Below are 20,254 nucleotides of genomic sequence, written 5' to 3' on the forward strand. Positions count from 1 at the left end.
TTTTTTGTGTTTTTTTCAGTGGAAAAAAAATCACACTGATGGTGTAGAAGTCTGACAAAAACTGTATGTATCAAATATGATACACTAGGGGTTAAGAGGTTAATACTTAATCAGGTCTCTCTTCTTAAATTCCCTGCCTATTCCCTGTCTAAGGCATTATAGTTAACTAATACTAAACTAAAAAAATTACTTAATTAAATAAAAATAAAAATTTGACTTTTGAAAAAAATATATAAAATCAAAAGAGTTTGATGAATTTGGAAAACTAAAATTCAATTCAATTAAATTAAAATGAGGAAATATCCTGAGTTTTATTTCATGTTAGTCTGGTATTAATTTTATTACAGTACACCTAATGAGGCTTAGATGAACATGTTTATTAAGACTTTGTGTACAACAGACTTGAACTACTTTCAAGAAATTCTGTGTTTTTATTGTACTGCTTTTCCTAAGTCTTGTCCCCAACATATGCTCTCCATACAATAATAAAGCATAAAAATTAAATAAGATTAAAAAAATAATACTAAACTTTTTCACAACAATAAAAACTAAACTGAAATGAGAAAATCCACTCTGGAAACCAACTGACACTAGACTGAATAAAAAATAGAGGCTATTAAAAAAATAATTACCAAAAAAAACCTGTATTAAATCTAATACACACGTAATGTAGTGTAATGCACGTCAACTTTAATCACCCGTGGTATCTGAGAATGTCACTGTCCGCCCGCCCATGATTGAAATATCGCGAGATGATGTGCCGGAAGTTAACACCGCGTGGGTTTGTGTAACATGTTAGGAAATACATTCAATGCCCTTTATTGCGAAGGCAAAACTGCGTCTATGGCGGGATTGAAGGTAACGTCAGAGACCGTGGACAACAGAGTTTGTCTGGCAGGGTTTCAGCGTCGCAGCGATACTTGTGCTCCTGTTTGCTAGCTCGTTTTCTCTGCCTGAAAGTAATATTACTGTAAAACACTCCAGGTCGTCTCTTCTCGTTTTACTGCGTAAACACAGGCATGCAATGAATGAGTTGTTATTGGGTTTATTTGCATTTACTCTAAGAAAGCTGAACAAAGTCTGCTGTTTAAGTTTTTTAATGCGTATCTTGCATCTACTACTGACAGGGACCAAACCTGACCTCAAAAAGTAAAACTTTTATTTTATTTTATTTTTTTACTAATAATACTTTATTTTTTGTCCATTTGAAATGCATTTTCGTATTAAAACACACATGAGTGAGGTATGTGTTTGATACCACACATACTTTTATTTGTATTGTGTCTGTTTATTCAACCCCAGATTGTGTCATTGTAAACAGAGTGAGTAGTCGTATTGAACTCTTAGCAGTCTGGTCACATGATGTTTATCACCGTTCAACAGAAAAAGTTAAAAGAAGCCGTGAAGGTCATCAGCTCAGGTAGCCTCCTGTTCGCTTCCTACCTCACTGTGACTGGAGATGAGCGTTTCTATGCCAACCAGCTAATGCCCCTGCTGCAGAGGATTGTGGGGCCTGAGACAGCCCATGTGCTGGCAGTGAAGATGATAGGTTTGGGTCTGGTACCTCTGAACCGTTACCAGGACCCTGCGTCATTGGTAAGCATGTCACAGGGCTGTCTCCTCAGTGGGTTGCATGCGCTTCTGGACTTCTCTAAGGGTTTGTTCTGTTTGTCTGCAGGAAGTCAACGTCCTTGGGTTAAAGTTCAAAAACCCGATTGGGATTGCGGCCGGCTTCGACAAGCACGGAGAAGCCGTTGATGGCTTGTACAAACTGGGCTTTGGCTTTGTTGAGGTGGGGACAGTTACTCCCAAACCTCAGGAGGGGAACCCGAAGCCACGCGTGTTTCGCCTCACTGCAGATAATGCAATAATCAACAGGTGAGGTTGGAAGTGCTGCACCACAGTTGGTGCTTTAAAAGGCCTGTTTTATGTCTTTAGGTTGACATACTTAGCTGAAAGTAAAAAGTGATGGCTCATGGTTCTGTGTGTGTTTTATGTCTAATAACCTTATCTTTAGTTGTAAATAGTCTGTAATCGACAGGATTTATGAAGGAGTTTTACAATTTTTTGGATGAACATCTTTGTAGAACTGTTAAGTTTGTTAAGTTCTATTTGTTGTCATTCCTGATGCCCTTTTGGCTGGATTGCTCTTGAAAAAGAGATTTTAAATCTCAGTGAGACTTAATAAATAAAGAATATATTAAATCTCTTTGCCGAGCACTGATTGCAGCTTTTATCTTGTGACAGAAATGTCCTTTGTTGTTCAAAATGACAACATGTCGTTCATGAGCGATATGAGAGATCATTTGCAACTGTTTAAACACAGACAACACTGCCACTGAGGTTGTGGGCAGTATTCTCCTGAATGGTAGGTGTCGTAAATTGTCCAAAACCGCAGCATCAGTGTTGGTGTGTGACGTCACTTTTGGCGTGCGCTTACGACAATGATGACGACAACAGGTGTTGTGTTTTTGATGCTGTTTTTGGCCAGTCGTGTACCTCACCACAGCCATGTCGAAGACACGAGTGTATGTTCATGTTGGTTTTTACCGTCATGTCAGTGAGTTTCCCAAATTATTCAGAGGGCAATGATGCAACAGCTAGGAAAGAGAAAATCTTTTCTCTGCTTTTTTGACTTACATTAGTGCTGATGCTGAGGTTTTGTCTGTGTAGTGACACCTGTCATTCAGGACGATACAGCAGCAAGTATAGGACACTCAGCGCCAATATAAATAATATCACTGGCTTGTAAGTAACCTGTCGAACTCTTATGTAAATGCACATCACACTGACATCAGAGGTGGGAAGTAACAAAGTGCAAATACTTAAGTAGAATTTTCAGGTACCTGTACTGTACTTGAGTATTTATTTTTCAGACAACTTACAGCTTATGTGTAATTTGAATCACATATTGGATCTGTATTTGATGTGTTTTGCAGTAATTTGGTGAATTAAAGGTCTGTGTTGGACTGGGCCACAGTGGTGCTCATGCTCACATTTAGGTTACATAGCAGAGATTAAATTGCATTTACAATGAGGATACTTACATTAATTCACTGAATGAATTAAGCGAAGAAAGTCTGTACTTTTGCCACATCTGCTGTTCATATCCTTTAGTGCAGCGGTCCCCAACCTTTTTTGCGCCACAGACCAGTTTATGCCCGACAATATTTTCACGGACCGGCCTTTAAGGTGTCTTGGATAAATACAACAAAATAAAACTAGTACCAGTACCGAAAAAAAGAAGATTTATTCATAACACATGTGAAAAGACCCAGGAAAACCGAGTTAATGATAAAAACGATAACAAAATAATGCTGAAAACCGATAAAAACCCTGAAAACCATGCATTTCACACCTGAGCCTCAACTCTCGCGGCCCGGTGCCAAACGACTCACTGACCAGTACCAGTCCGAGGCCCAGGGGTTGAGGACCGCTGCTTTAGTGCATTTGCCAGCCTAATCCGGAAGCAGAGGATGTTTGCTTGTAGAAAATACTAGAAAGGTAGAATGATGTCAAAAAGTAAGCCAGATATTAGTTATACTGATACTTGCACTGGATGTTTGCAGGTCTGAGCATATACAACAAACAAGCATTAGTAATTCATCACTGGATTTTTTTGCATTAAATTACATGTTTCTGAGATGATTATAGGTTTTTCTTACATAGGTAGAGATTTCATGCACTCATGATTTCAAAGATGTTTAATATGATGTCGAAATGTCAAAGGTCAGCTTGACTGTCACATTATCATGTCTTGTACAAAATTACGTGCCATAACAAACCTATAGTTTTTTGACTGTATGTGACATTTGGTCAGTTAATTACATTCTTTACTAAACAGGGTGTGTGTGTGTGTGTGTGTGTGTGTGCGTGTGTGTGTGTGTGTGTGTGTGTGTGTGTGTGTGTGTGTGGACAGACATGATTTTAACCCTCTCCAGGCAGACGTTGCAGATTTGCAACAGTTAAGAACTGACAACCTGATTACCCCACATACTTATTTTATGAGTTTCTTTTACTCAGAAGTACCACTGCAGGACTTGGTTGTGCATTAGCAACAAAAAACTTAATTTGGGCCTGAGAGGGTTAAGCTTCAGTTTGTCTGTTGGTACGTGCATAGAGTTTAAGCCAATGTTTTAACAGGGTTTTTTTTACCCCCTCTGTGTGTAGATATGGATTCAACAGCTGTGGTCTGGCAGAAGTACACACGAGGCTGAAGGCCAGAGAAGAAACGCAGCAAGGGCGAAGTAAAGGTTAGCAGATTCTCTTTGTATTCTCTGAAGTACTGTAAATGTGGCACCAGAGATTACATAGTTCACTTTCATTTAGATCTTACATACTTTTGTTTTTTTGGTGGCTTGAGATGTGGGATGTCAGCATTAAATTATGTATAAGGTTAAATATGTTTTTAATGATCTTGACCTTTCCTCATCTTGTATTTTAATCACGCCTGCATACTTACTTAAATCTCATTTAGCACGTCAGCAGCTTGTGCCCCAGTTGAGTCATGTGCCTGATGATGCAACCTGTGTCTGTGTTTTCTGAACTTTCCTGTTTGTGTGTGTGTGCATGTTTGTTTATAGCTGGCCTTCCCCTCGGCATCAACCTGGGGAAGAACAAGCTGTCACAGGATGCGGGGACAGATTATCTGGAGGGCGTGAAAGTGCTGGGCCCGCTGGCCGACTACCTGGTGGTCAACGTTAGCAGCCCTAATACACCAGGTCTCCGGGATCTACAGGGCAAGGCTGAGCTTCGCCAGCTTCTGCACACAGTAGGACTACAGAAGTGATAATTGAATTGCAAACACTGAGAAGCACAAACAAATCCTCACCGGCATATTGGTGCAGTGATTAATGGACGCATGCCATGTAATACAGTTTATAAGACAATAACATTTCTAAGAAGCAGTTCTAACAAGCCTGAAGTTGATAATTTGGTATGATCACCTCTATTCTTCAACATAACCTGTCTATCTTTACTAACCTGTAGACTACACTCTTGAAAAGTGACGATGAGGATGCTATTCAAGGCTGAAGTTATAATCCACAACCTCACTGCTAGATGCCACTAGGTCATATGTGCTGCTCTTTTGACGTAACAGTTTGTAGTTTTTTGTAACTTGAACACAATGCTTTGAATCTGACCTGTAGCCATGTGCTAATTTTGCCTTTGTGTACTGAAAAATGGTTTCAACAGTGATTTGTTCAGCTGATATTTGTATAATCGATAGTATTTCTCCCGTGTTGGTTTTGCTTTAACTTCTACAGCTTCCCCAGCTGTAGTATTTCCCCCCCACACCCACCACCACCCTCCTCCACCCACACCCCTCCAGTGAGAAGCAAATGTTGTTTTCCCTTGCAGCAAAAGGGGAAAATAAGTCAAGGACAGGGTTAATGAATGTCACAGAACTGCGACATCTGTGATAAAAGCTTCATGCCCCATCAGCACCAATTTGAGTACTCATTGGCTTCACTGGTTCAGATTGGGTAGTGATGGGTAAGAATGGAATTTTAAAAAAGGCATTTTTATAAACTCCCCGTTAGGTTGACTGAAAATAATTAGAAAGGCATTCAAGTGGATTTGATGGGTATATGTTAGGTATTCAATGTAATAAAATCTGTAGCTCCAAAGTCTCTTTTCTGTACATCAGTTCTTGAACCATAGGCTGTATTTTTAGCCCTTCCTATTTCCAAGGCTTTAGATCTTATGCCACAGTAAACCATCTTTCTAACTAGTCTCTCTACCTCATCACTTGCACTATCTGCTCAGGTGCAGAAAGAACGTGATGCCCTGCAGGAACAGCGTAAACCTCCCGTCCTGGTGAAGATTGCTCCTGACCTAACTGCCCAAGACAAACAAGACATTGCTGATGTCGTCACTGAGGTGGGAATCATTGTTATGTCTAAAGTAAAACATGCTTTATCTAAAAACTAAAAAAAAAAAACAGCCTTAACTCTGCGTAAAGCTTCACATGGCTCCCTTCCTCCTCTGTGCTCGGGTAACCTTGTCACTACTTCAGTAGGTTTTTGTGCTCATTGGAGCGGTGAGGAGTTGCACTTTAGTAGATGTGACATTGAGGACGGAACAGAAAGCGAATCACACTTTGTCTCTTTCTTTGTCACTGAGTATTTCACATCAGAGGTCACTCGCATACATACATCAGTTCTGCTGCTGTAGGTGCCGCCACCTGTGACACCTACTTTCTATCTCTGCTTATGCTCTGTGTTTCCAGCTGGGAGTGGATGGTTTAATGGTGTCTAACACCACTGTGTCAAGGCCAGAGACACTTCAGGACCCAAATAAGTCTGAGGTTGGAGGGCTGAGTGGAGAACCTCTCAGAGACCTCTCTACTACAACTGTCAGAGAGATGTACAACCTCACCAAAGGTACGGAGTTATGTCCATCTCCCTCAGTATCGACTGTGCATATAAAGTAAATTTCCTGTATGTTGTTATTATTGTAGGTAAAATACCAATTATTGGGATTGGCGGTGTTGCTAGTGGGCAGGATGCAATGGATAAGATCCGTGCTGGTGCATCATTGGTTCAGCTCTACACTGCTTTGACCTATCAGGGTCCACCTGTAGTGATAAAGATAAAGCGAGAACTGGAACAGCTTCTTAAGTGAGTATGAAAATAACCATTAAGGCCGAGTTCTCAAGTGAAAGGTTTAAGAATTTTTCTGGTGTTTTTAATAGTTTATTTTAAGAGTTGTTCTTGTTTAGGACGCATTTTTCTTAGAACTATTGGATGTTGTTCCTACTGTTTATAAATTTTAATTTTAGTGTAGGGACACAAGAATTGTGACTGTCTGGGCTGATATGCAAGCTTGTAGAAACAGAATAGAGGCTTCAAGTACAACTTCACTTAGTTTGAAGGTGAACATAGAAGGAAAAATAAAAAATCTGAAGATGTTAAAGCTCCAGGAATGGTTGTAGTATGAAGAAACACAAACTTGTGTGTTCTGTATTAACACCAATGAAGATTGTATTCATACTATAAGTTTTGCTAAAGGTTTAAACTCTTTAGCCAATATCCATGTTGAAATAAGAGTTTGGCGATACTTTATCGTTCACTCCTCCCTGTGTGTTTTAAAACCTCTTCATCCCCCCCCTTTTTTAAAGCCAGTGTAAAGGTGTGTTAACATGATAACAGACATACAGCAGCCAGTAGATGACATCTTTTTTTGCCCACTAACTACTCTACTATGTAGCCAGGCTGATGTGATATACCGATATTTAGCTGCTAGGTCGGAGGATCCTTATTTATATATGATTGTTTAAAGTCTGAGACAGCAGCAATCACCAGCCCCCAAAAACTTCCCTTTCATTGCATTTTCAGAAGAACTTTTGTACATGCATACAGCAACCATTTAACCAGACTGTATCACTCCTCAGTTTTATCAGTACCTTTGTTGGCACACCTCAGCAAGGCATGAAACAGCTGTGCCTAAAATCTTATGTTATTACGGGATACAAATTTGGAGCACAGGCTTCCATCAGTTTATTCCGGTCCTTTTGCTTCTCAGGACAAATACTTATAACCTACACTGCTGTGTCTGCTTCCACAGAGATCAGGGTTTCAGCAGTGTGTCCGAGGCAGTTGGAGCTGATCACAGGCAGAGCAGATGAGTCGACTCCTAAGCAGAGCCCACATCGGGAGATGGGGGATTGCTAACGTAGCCAGCCGTGGCTCCTGAACTGGGGTGAATCCGGAGTATTTATTATCCGTCCATCTTAATTTCCAGGGTGGAGTACACATTATGGTCTGAAATCACAGTAAAAACCAGTAAGTGAGTAATGATCAGTGTTTTATGTTGTCGTAAGTATTAAGAACCTGAGATCTGTACCTTGATTTCAGACATTCAGACTTTGTTACAGTGTAACAGCAGTTGGTGTTTCTCACATGCAGGCCTAAACCTTTCAAGCCCCACAACTGATTTTTAATGATGCAAACTTTTCTTCAGTGTGAAGAAAATCATTGTTTGTGATGCAGAGTATATGACCTTGAAACATATTTGTAATGGTATTGTGTGAAAATAAAATCAAAGACTTTAAAGGCTCAGATACCATCAAGTCATTTATTTTGCTCTGAAACATCACAGGAGCATCCTTGAAGGACTTGAACTGTTTCATGGTGGAGCTTCAAGTTACAAAGAAGAATGCCCTGAACCTGACAACATGCACCAAGTAAAACGGATAGTTTTGTTATTCATTTCCCTGCTCAGAGAATGTCGTGATTTTACTTCTAAGTGCAAAACTAAAATATTCAGTAACCAATGAGCCACAAAGACCAGTATTCAGGAATTGCTGGGCTGATAAATTTTCAGAGCGCTTGTTTTGTTCTGGTGTATTCTGAATATGTGCTTTGAAACGTTTGCAGGTGACGCATTAGAAAGATTCTAGACTTATTTCTGATTCAGTGTGTAAAACGTACCTTTTTCACTTCAAAGATCAAAACCCAACTTGTGTTCTGAAAGGTAACCACTACTGAAAGCCCATGTTTATCACTATCCAGAGGATTCAATAAGCTGAATGTGTTGACTTCTCATGCTAACAAAAATGAAGTTTTACGTCATCTTAGAATCTGTTTTCAGTGCTGTGATGCTCCTCAAAGAATAAACATCTTTCAGTTTCCTTTAACAGCCTGCCTTTAGCCTTCAAGTAGATTAAATACATCACTACATTTTGCTGTGTGTGTGTGTGTGTGTGTGTGTGTGTGTGTGTGTGTGTGTGTGTGTGTGTGTGAGAGAGTGATGGGGATTGGAACTGACTTAATAAATTGTTTTGGCATGTTTTATATAAATGTGGAGATATAAAGGTCTTAATAATGGAATAATTCATGTGGAGTAGAAAAAAATGAAGGTGCAGCAACAACATAAAAGGTTCACTCTAGGAGGAACTGTGCATATATGTTCTATTATAGATCCATACATGAAGTGTTTCTTGTGATTGAAGTAGTTTCAGACATGAAAGGACTCTGAGTTTTCTGTGTTCTTGACAGCAACGCATGAAGCCCTTAAGTCATGCTCCTCTCAGCTGGACTCCCACTCCTCTCTGTTCTATTAGCGGTGTTGCATCATGGCCTCCCATTGGTGTCGGCTGCTGCTTTTATAGTTATTATTGGATTTCTCACTTATTGACACTTTGAGACGCCTTTCTATCCCGTCACAGTACTGCCTGTTAATCCCAGAATAGACGGCGGTCATTAGGTACAACCAGTGAAGCCAGAGAATCTGTGAGGATCAGCTGTGAGCTGCCAAGCGCCGCCTCCTTCCTTTCCTGAGGCTACTCTAGGTCCAGACTGGGTTTTATCCCATGTGTGGTGTTAGAGGGGCAGGAGAGGCGAATCCTAGCCTCCAGACAAGCAAAACTAAAACTGAGGGCCACTTACATGTACTCTTATAACTTTGATTGTAGCCAGGAGGCAGCACTTATCTGTCCCTGAGATGGTGTTTGTGCTGCGTTTTTTAAAATCTGAACACTAATAGGAAAGGCCAGGTACATCATCTTCAGCAAGGATTAACCAAATATTGTCTTTTGTAGATAGTGTTGTACACAAGGCCAATATGTGGATGTAGAGCGGAAGCATTTTTTTCTTCTACTCAATACTGCATGGATCGTACTATTCTCCGTGGAGGGCATGTCCTTGTAATAGGACAGCGAGGGAAAAAAGAAAATTGCTGAATGAAAAAACAGTCAATTAGCACAACGCGCTCATTCAGTCTTAAAATCTGTCTGCAAAAACGTTTAAAGCTCTGCTAATGCGGTAGGAAGCGTGGAAGAAGAGTTCCAAGGTTTATAATTTTGTGAAATTTCAGGGTTGCAGCTTTTTTTCACTGGTGTAGAAAGCAAATCATTGTTTTTGAATGAAGTGCCTAAATGTCAGATAATTATGAAAAATGCTCCAGAGCACAAAGTAGTTTTCACAAATTGGCTGTTTTACATGATTTGATCAAACCCAAAAGCAGCTAGCTGTGTGTAAAATGGCTAAATGTCACACGAGAAAAAAATGTCATTACAAAAAATGTTTTATGAACTGTTAAACGAGTTGCTTGAAACTTTGGTACAGGTTGGAATGGTCCCCAAAGATGATGGTGCCGGCTTTTATCACTATTTCTCCAGCATCATTGTGAAGTTTTGGTAAATGTCTCAAGTGTAGTAAACATTCAACTTCTACACATCGGGCTGATTGTCATTAACATCTGTGTGCTCAGAGTTGCTCAGATCTGCTGTAATGCTTCGTTACATAGATTCAACAAGCTCCCTCAGAGATTTTGTTCCACACTGGTGTGACTGGATCACACAGTTGCTGCAGATCTGTTAGCGGCATATCAGTGATACAAGTCTGCCATGGCATAACATCCCAAATTTGCTTTATTGGACTGAGATCTGGTGACTTTGGAGGTCATTTGAGTGAAGTGAACTCATAGTCATGTTAAAGAAACCAGTTTGAAGTGATTTGAGCTTGGTGACATGGTGTTTTATCCTTCTGGAAGTGGCCATCTAATGTTGAATTAAAGGAATAAACATGGTCAACAAATAAGGAACATGTTCTTCTCAAATCCTGCTGGTGATGTAATCTCAGTTGGATATTTGTATTGACATATTTTTAAGCTGAGCGTGACTTATCAAAGTTACATTTGCTGAAAGATTCACTGAAGGTTTACACATTTTATAGATATTAGTTGTTTATTATCTTTTGGCTAGTTTATTACCTTGTTAAATCATGCGCGTGTTGTTACATTGGTAGTCAATCCAGTCACAAGAGTATTTTCTAGAATATATATCTTTCAAATGAACAGAGACCAAATTAGCACTTATAGTACCAGTCATTTATGTTTTAGAGAAAAAGTAGAGTTAAAATCATTGCTGATTTTATCCACATCCACCGACTGAATTGAAATGAGTGCCTTTAATCTTAATATAAATATTAAAAATGAGTATTAGTATGTTGTAGGATGGTGTCTGATTCAGGAAAAGTCTCTGACCTATGTTATCCGCAGTATTTATTCATTACGCAGTTCTCGGTATAGGAAACATCTTTTTTGATGTCCACAGTGGGCACCAGCATTACCACACCCTCCTCGTCTTTCATACATCATTGCATTTCATGCAAACAAGAGCTTTGTAGAAAGATTGTTTCCAGGATTTTTACTTTTTTTGTTTTTATGGTGTGCCACAGGAGAAAATGCATATAAATACCAAATAAATGAACAATCAGACACTGCTGAGGAACATCTGCAAGGTGATGGAGATAAGAATTCCAATTTAGTGTAATTGGATACAAAACACATGTATTAAAAGAAGGGTGGAAAAGGAAGATGGTGGCGTGAGCACTTTAAGAACTTTGTTCATTTTGAACTTGAATGCTCCATGTTCGCACTGCAGCGTGACTGAAGAATAAAGACAAGTGTCCTTCTGCAGATGGCTGTTATGAAAGCTGGTGAAGCCTCTGGCTACAGGAAGTCACAGGTGTGGTGGAGGCAGAGAGAGCTATAAATCACACACCACCCTGCCCAAACCGATTACAGCTGATGGGAGGGTGTCTATACATACAAAAAAAAAAAAAACAACCCTAGAGAGGCAGGAGGGAGATACAGCCCTGTTAGATGATCTAATTTGCATGAAATGTATGTTATATGGGTGCTCTTTGCTTTGTACTACCAAAGTTATTTTGACACAGGTTTAGTATTTTTATATAAATATTATAGCCTGGAAAATGCCTTACAATAGCTTGCAATCAGCAGCAGTTTGACTTGAAAGTGTTATCATGCCAATATATGCCTATATATATATATATATATATATATATATATATATATATACAAAATCCCCACTCGCCCCTGCGGGCGGTCTCTCCTTTAAGCTTGGGTCCTTTACCAGAGGCCTGGGAGCTTCAGGGTGCTGCACAGTATCTTAGCTGTTCCCAGGACTGCGCTCTTCTGGACAGAGATCTCAGATGTTGTTCCTGGAATCTGCTGGAGCCACTCGCCTAGCTTGGGAGTCACCGCACCTAGTGCTCTGATTACCACTGGGACCACCGTTACCTTCACCCTCCACATCCTCTCGAGCTCTTCTCTGAGCCCTTGGTATTTCTCAAGCTTCTCGTGTTCCTTCTTTCTGATGATGCTGTCATTGGGAACCGCTACATCGATCACTACGGCGGTCTTCTTCTGTTTGTCTACCACCACTATGTCCGGTTGGTTAGCCACCACGATTTTGTCCGTCTGTATGTGGAAGTCTCACAGGATCTTAGCTCGGTCATTCTCCATCACCCTTTGGGGCGTCTCCCATTTTGACCTCGGGACTTCCAGGCCATATTTAGTACAGATGTTTCTCTATACTATGCCGGCCACTTGTTTATGGCGTTCCATGTATGCCTTGCCTGCTAGCATCTTGCACCCTGCTGTTATGTGCTGGATTGTTTCAGGGGCATCTTTACACAGCCTGCACCTGGGGTCTTGCCTGGTGTGATAGACCCCAGCCTCTATGGATCTTGTACTCAGAGCTTGTTCTTGTGCTGCCATGATTAGTGCCTCTGTGCTGTCTTTCAGTCCAGCTTTGTCCAACCACTGGTAGGATTTCTGGATATCAGCCACCCCCTCTGTATATATATGTGTGTGTGTGTGTGTGTGTGTATATATATATATATATATATATATATATCTGTGCCACAACTTTAATAGCACCAACCATTCCCATGTTATTACGGTGTTTCCATATAAATGGCCCACCCTGTATATTGTAATGATTCTGGGACTTTTGACCCAGTGTTTTGTGTTTTCTATTATTGTGATGTATTTTGGTTCTGGTTTTCTATTTCTTTGGGTTTTGGTTCTGTTCTTCGTCAGTTTAGTGTTTAGTCTTTTCTGCCTGTGTATTCCTGTGCCATGTCCGCATTTCTTAGTCTGTCTTTGCATGTGTGAGTTCCTGTTTTATTTTGTAAGTCTGTGTCTCTCATCAGTGTTTCTAGTTTCACTTCCCTTCTCTCATTATGTCCAATTATTCCCAGCCGTGCCTCCCTCCTGTTTCCCATTCCCTGATTGCCCTGTGTGTATTTAAGCCCTGTGTTTTCTTGTGTGGGTTGCTGGTTCATCTGCGTATCTTCTTCCGTTGTCTCTCCCTGCATCTACGTGTATCTACGTGTGTGTCTCTAGGTTTCTGGTTTGTTTTCCATGCTTAGTTTTTCCCAGTTTAGGTTTTACTGAGTTCTGTTTATGCCACCCTCGCCTTTTTGTATATTCACCCTCCATTAATAAAGCTCCCTCACTTCAATAATGTCTGCATCCTGGGTGCTTTAATAATTTACACACAGCTTGCCCCGCAATCCGGCAACAGTGGTCCCTGTGGTAATTGGAGCACTAGGTGCAGTGACTCCCAAGCTAGGCAAATGGCTTCAGCAGATCCCATGAACAACATCGGAGATCTCTGTCCAGAAGAGCACAGTCCTAGGAACAGCTAAGATACTGTGCAGCACCCTCAAGCTCCCAGGGCTTGGTAGATGCCAGGAGAACTTGTCTGACTGTGTTTGGTGGAGGGGAGATTATGGTGTTGGGGTGTTTTCCAGGAGCTGGGCTCGGCCTCTTAGTTACACTGAAACTCTTAATGCTTCAGCATACCAAAACATTTTGGAAAATGTTTTGGTATGCTGTTTGGTTGAGTTGGGGATCCCCAACTCAACCAAACAGAACACCTTTGGGAGGAATTAGAGCAGAAATTGTGAGCCAGACCTTCTCTTTCAACATAAATTACTGACCTCATGAATGTGCTTCTGGAAGAATGGTCAGAAATTCCCAGAAACACACTCCTAAACCTTGATATGGTTATAGCTGCAAAAGGTGAATTCAGATAATCCTGCTGCAATACAGTACATATATTGCTGCAATCTAAATAGAGTTAATTTGTTTACATTTCCTATTAATGACTGGTTCAATACACACAGAATATTGAAAGTATTAGGCAAAAGAGCAAATGACCCTGTTCCAATTTTTCCTAGCTTGTGTGACTTTTCTGCTTCTATTTTTAATCTTGTCCTACAGTTGGTTTACATAACTCCCACTTCCAAAACAGTAAGTAAACAGCCACTCTCTCTCAGCCATGCTGTATAGCCATATGGGACTTCAGTTCTCATTAGCCCAGGACAGCATAAAACAAGCTGGCTGAAAGGCATCAGAGATAACTGCCATTCAGTAAATACGCACACTAGGTGCACTGGAATCAATCAAAGTGAGAGATAGAGAAACTAACGGCAGTGTTTTATTGCAGTGTAACTAATAAAATTTCTATTTTTAAGCAGATGCGAACAATGATTAATATTTAAAAGGCATGAAACTTTTGAAGTTCATAGTGTACTTTTCACTTGAAAACTGATCACGTCATGAGCAGCAGATGTTGTCTTTTCATCGCACCTTTTTCAAACAGGGTAAAATCTCTGTGTTAAATATTACAGGGCACCCTCTCTGCACGAGGACAGGCTGCAGTGACAGGAACACTCAAGTTAAGTGCACTAGTGAGCTCACTGAGGAGACTGGATGAACTGTGCAGGTTTGTGTATTTATAGCTGACAACATAAGCGGGGAGTCCAGGAAGACTAAAGGTCTGTGCATACGTGCGCTGGCAGGTCAGCTCACCGGGGCCACGCTGTGATTATGGATGAATAATCTAGCTGACATATCAGCATGATGTGTGACTGAGCAGCATGGATGGGTGGTGATGGCGCTGGGGTTTTGTTTGGGCTCTTAAAGGATATTTTGCTCTTTTTGACCCTGCATGAATGATTACTTTAATAATGCCAACCTTACACTTTTCCAATTCTCCCTTCAAGCTGTATGCAGCACTTCACAAACATCACCAATAAACCAGTAAACAGGGAAGCTGTTCACTTTCCAGAGTATGTAAATTACATATGAGAGATGGCAGGCAATCAGATCTGGATAAGGACCAATTATCTCTCTGCAGCTGAGTGAATAGTTGAACTCCCAAACGTCACTATAGCAGTCTCCATGATAAGTGTACAGCCAGGTCTTCAGAATATTAACAGACCAGGTCAGGGACACGCTGACAGACAGTGGTGCATTGAACACCTTGCTGCAGGAAACTTTCTCACATGACTTTAACTGCTGCAAAGCATAGAGGGATACAGAGATGAGGGCAGTCCCAGTTGTTTTGTATCATCTTACAGATTAGTTTAATTCATGTGAACCCAGAGTGGACAGTGGCTTGCTGTTGCCCCTGCTGGATTAAGCACCGCTCCCACGCCCCCCTTCCATGTCACCCCTCTCAGCCATCTCTGCCTTTGCCCTTTCCTCTGTTGAGCCAAAAACAGACACCAGCCACAGGTGGTCTCTGTGCTTTATTGGTTCTGACACACATCTCTTGCCTTAAGAGCTTAGAGAGACAATTAAAAATTCATTAGGACACTGAAACGAGAGAGGGGGCAAAAATAAATAAATAAAAGAAACGGGACAAACAAAAATATATAACCTTGCTGTGGCTCTAAAGATCTCTGACCTACCATTTACAATATGTCTCGCTGGCGGTATTATTGTGCACGTCTGTGTGTGGTTTCGTTGTAGTGTAACTATAGAGATACAGCGCTTGTCTAAAACAAAAAAGAAGGTTGCCCTGGTGCTGCCCTTAGAGTCACGGGGGAAACGGACATTTTCTTTAATCTCTACTTGTTTCAAGCCGTTGATTAAAGTCTCTTCTGTGTTTAAGCAGTTCGTTTCTCACTTCTTCAGTCCATCAAAACAAAGGTGGGGAATATGACTCAAGTACACTATCGTCAGACATTTGAACACATTTAAATGATTCTGAATAACAAATATTTCCCTCATGTTTTTTTCTTTTACTTGCAAATTAGCCTTTACTGTCACTCTATAGCTTTTTTTTTAATAAGGAACTGAATTTGTTTTTCTCCTTGACGTATCCTTGTTATAACACACAACACCTTTCAGAATCAGAATCAGAATACTTTATTGATCCCTGGGGGAAATTATTTAAACCTATTCCTCCTGTTCCCGTGTAATCATTAAGTGTGCATATCCATGAGTGGTGATTATCAAGCTAGTGAGTCTTGAAGGGCTTCCATAGTCTTTTGTAAGTAATCAAGTAGAAATAAGACCAATGTACTTTTATTTGTTTTTTAAGAAGCATAATTACTGTGTACAGTGTGTTAAAGACATCATGTGGACTTTTAAGCCTACTAGCATGATGTTTTGAAAGATCTAGTTTCCTTTTTATTTGCATGAACACACAAACACTCAGGACTGTGAAGGTCCAGCAAAGACAGTGGAAAAAGAACAAGTAAGCAGCAGACGTTATAGCATAAAATCTTTTGTCAGGGACGATTTTACTATATGAAGAAAAGAAATAGAAAACATATTCAGGTAACAAGTCTTTTCATTGCTGTTGAAAATTAAAATGATATAAACTTATGGTACTGTAAAAAAAAGTATTTACCCCTCTTCTCCAGTTCTTATGGTTTTTTTTTTTTTTTCATATTTGTCACACTTACACATTTCACATCATTAAACAAATTTTAATTATCCAAACCTACCGAGCCCTGTTTGAAAAATAACCGTCCCTCAGCCTCCCGCTCCTTGTTGACTTATAAATAACAGTAATGTACTAAATTCAGATCCAGATAAATTCACACTGCAGTTCTATCATGTGATTACTTGTCTTACAAAGATTCTGAACGACAGGTGAATAGAAAGAAAAACAAAACAAAACATGAAACGTGACTTTTTCCTCCTGCACACTTCTGCTTCACACATGTCACAATCTGAAGAAACAGGTGACAAATGAAGTCACTGACATCTATCAATCTGGACAGGGTTACAGACTGGCTTTTGGACTACACAAAGCTTGTGTCCACAAAAGGTGAAAACTTGGAACTGTGGGGAACCTGCCCAGGAGTGGCCAGCCCACTGAAATTTTATGAGTTTTGGGAAGCAATGTAAACAATTTAGAAGGTTTGAGTCCCATTAAATCAGACATGTAATTAAAAACAGCATTTCATAAAAATAACATCACACAAACAGTCATGTGTCAATCATAGTGGTGGTAGTATGATGGTCTGCAGCTGCTTTGCCGCTTCAAGATGTGGACTTGCCGTAACTGATGGGATCATGAATTCTGCTGTCTACCAGAAACTCTGTCTGGGAATGAGTTAAACGTGAAAAAATCCTCGAGTGTGGCTGAATTAAAACAGTGCTGCACAGAAGAATGTGTGTGAATGTGTGGATGACTGGATATGTAAAGTGCTTTGGGGTCCTTAGGGACTAGTAAAGCGCTATATAAATACAGGCCATTTACCATTTACCATCAAGAATGGGGCAAAATTCCTCCACAGCGATGTGAAAGGCTCATTGCTGCCAAGGTTGGGAGAGCAGTTACTTTGGATAGCTTTTTCATCTCACTAAATTAAATCATCATTTAAAAAGGGAATTTTGTTTTTACTCAAGTAATCTTTGTCTAATATTAACATTTGTTTCATGAGCTGAAGTATGCAAAAAAAAAAAAAAAAAATCATGAAGGCAAATACTCCACGGCACTGATTTATGTCTGTAAGATTGACTTGACAAGCTGCAATAGTTCAAATATGTCTCAAAATGCCAGATGCAGCTTTAAACATGCCTCGTGCTTTGCAAAAGTGTGACTCACAAAATATAAAAAACAACAACAACAACTATAACAAACCCACCATTAATCCACCTGCAGCAAGTATGAAAGCATGCATGAATGATGCAGTGAGTCAGTGCTCTGCACAATGAACATGATTCACAGGACTGTTGTGAGGGTACAATGTACTGATTAATGAGTCCACAGCAGAAATACAGATCAAATTCATTTATTGTACTGATTATAAATGACATATGAGGCTACTGGCTGCTAGATGCCATTCCAGAGTACATGATTTGTTCTCTCTCTTTATTGTTTCTACCCATTCTCCCGATATCTGTCGGACAGCTTTGTGTTTTTCATCGTTGAACTCAATTACATGAGCAACCAAATGTCAGCTCATTTATCTTGTGGTGGGACTGGTGGTGGAGTAGACTTCTATCATGTCACTACTGATAGAAGTCTACTGCTCTACACTTCCGTCTCCACCCAAATGTCTTCCCACATTACAAGATTGCGCTTTAACCGTGTAAATGTAAAATATAAACTCTGTCCCCATCTACCCAAATGCACACACACGCAAAATACAATTTAGGTCACTCGGTTTTAGGATCCTCTTCTCTAGATGTAAAGATGCGAACTCGGTCTACCTAATTCTGCTTTCTCTCCTGTACACAGTCAAAGAGTCCTCCATGCTAAGTATCCAGGTGTCCCATAGCGTCACTGCCACTCCTTCTTCTTCACATTACATAATGTGACAGCCCTTCAATACTCAAGAGTAACTGTGGAGGTTGTGAATATCATCGCAGTAAACTGAGTGCATTACTGTCACACTGAAACCTATTAAAGTCACAAATGATGTGTTCACAAACACATTTATTGTTACCAAATCTGACGCAGTCACCACTGAGGAATTATGCACTACTCATACAAGTTTATAGTCTCAGTAGTGCAGTAGTAGTAGACAATTTGACCTTTACACTGAGCCCAAGATGATTGAAATGCTTTTGATTTGAAACCTTGCTGTGACAAATTTTTAAACTAGAAGATAATGATAGTTTTTCCTGGAAAATGTTTTTCATTCATTCATCCATTCTGTGAGATCTATGATTTAAATGAGTAGTTTGACAGTTTGCATCCATCCATCCATTCCGCTTATCCTTTTCAGGGTTGCGGGGGGTGCTGGAGCCTATCCCAGCTGTCTTAGGGCGAGAGGGATGGATGGATGGCTGGATGGATGGTTAGTTTGACAGTTTGGTAAGTACATTATTAATCTTCTTACTGAGAACTGAGAAAGGTAAAAATCCCGCAATTTGGTTTAACACAAACACTGGACGGCGGGGCAAACTGCTAAACTGGTCTGTCCAAAGGTAACACAATCCTTCCAGCCCCAATAAAGCTCATCCTAAAAATTATGTACAAATTTTGGGCAAGTTTTTAAAATTTGTGCGACTGTAAATGTTTTATAATATATACAATTGCATGTCTATGGTGTTTAATGGTGTTTGGTGTAAATAAATAAAAATAAAGTGTCTTTGATTTCATTTTTTATGGTTTAACCCTGTCATGCATGAATTATGACAACCTCAATCAGGACTTTTTTTTAAGTGTTTTTATTCATCTTTAGGCATGAAAAGATGAATAAAAATACGTAAGAAAAAATCCTGATTGAGGTTGTCATAATTCATCCATGACAGGGTTAAATAACAATATTTACAATGAAACACGGCATACATCTATAGTAACATTAAACGACCAGAGGGTGGCAGGGTATGGAGTGACACATCAGTGTCCAACGTAGTGGTCTATGTGCAAGTATACCATCAACACTGACACAAATACAAGAAAACAGTCTTTGAATAGCTGCTCACTGTAGCGACCACTATGCGTGAAAGGGTTAAATAAATAAAACATATTAATTGTGAGCTTTATATTTGCTGGCAGGTAAATTCTTATTTTATCTTACGTCGTCGTTTTCTAATATTTTCCCAGCTACATGATTGGCTTATCCTTTTGTCTTTTTTGCAGTTTTAAATCTTTTATCCAAATATGCAATCACAAGCTCCACAGATTCCTCCAGTTCCCTGATTTGGGAGGCTGATTTATTATGTAGTGTATTTTAGAACTTGTTTTCAGACTTACCTCTAAAATCTAACTTGCCTATCAGCCATTACAATGCGAGTGTCCATTTAAAACACATTAGCATCAATCAAATGTTTCTTAATATTGCCAAAAACAAACTTCCATGTACCATATGTCAGCATATTTGACATTAAAAACCAAGGTACTTGTGTGTGGAATACCAATTTCTTTTAAATTTCGTTGCTGTGGTAAAGGTGACCAGTGAGCTAATAAATGTACTTTCCAAATGTCAAACAATCACTTCATGGTAAGTTACAAAAAATGTTTTCACTCTTATGTCAATCGAACTGTTGGGTTGCTGTTTATGGATTCACAGAATAATCTGTAAACTGCTTACAGCAGCAATGGCAAGAATAACCTCCTCCCTGCATTCAAAGGGATCTCAGTTGTGACAGAATAGCTCAAATTAAGCTATTCTGTCAAGAAATAAATTAATGACATTTTATACTTCAAAATTCTCATTATTTATAAATATAATTAATTCGT

The 20,254-nt window shown here is 39.7% G+C and overlaps 2 protein-coding genes across 2 annotated transcripts in view; one reads left to right on the forward strand and one right to left on the reverse strand.

The window, feature by feature from the left end:
- The window catches only part of LOC309703671 (uncharacterized protein), a gene marked incomplete at its 5' end in the record, with an annotated part of 204,847 nt that overhangs the window by 135,358 nt on the left and 49,235 nt on the right, over nucleotides 1–20,254 (reverse strand). The gene's annotated exons all lie outside the window — the stretch shown is intronic.
- Nucleotides 754–8,078, forward strand: dhodh (dihydroorotate dehydrogenase). The gene is given in 10 exon segments (XM_082530437.1): nucleotides 754–858; nucleotides 1,384–1,596; nucleotides 1,679–1,878; nucleotides 4,171–4,253; nucleotides 4,584–4,771; nucleotides 5,770–5,883; nucleotides 6,233–6,386; nucleotides 6,464–6,623; nucleotides 7,570–7,618; nucleotides 7,620–8,078. Coding segments are annotated over 10 exon segments (1,284 nt in total). The 5' UTR covers nucleotides 754–792; the 3' UTR covers nucleotides 7,677–8,078.

Source organism: Aulonocara stuartgranti (genome assembly GCF_965226115.1).
Source record: "Aulonocara stuartgranti genome assembly, chromosome: 1".
Taxonomy (NCBI): Eukaryota; Metazoa; Chordata; class Actinopteri; order Cichliformes; family Cichlidae; genus Aulonocara; species Aulonocara stuartgranti.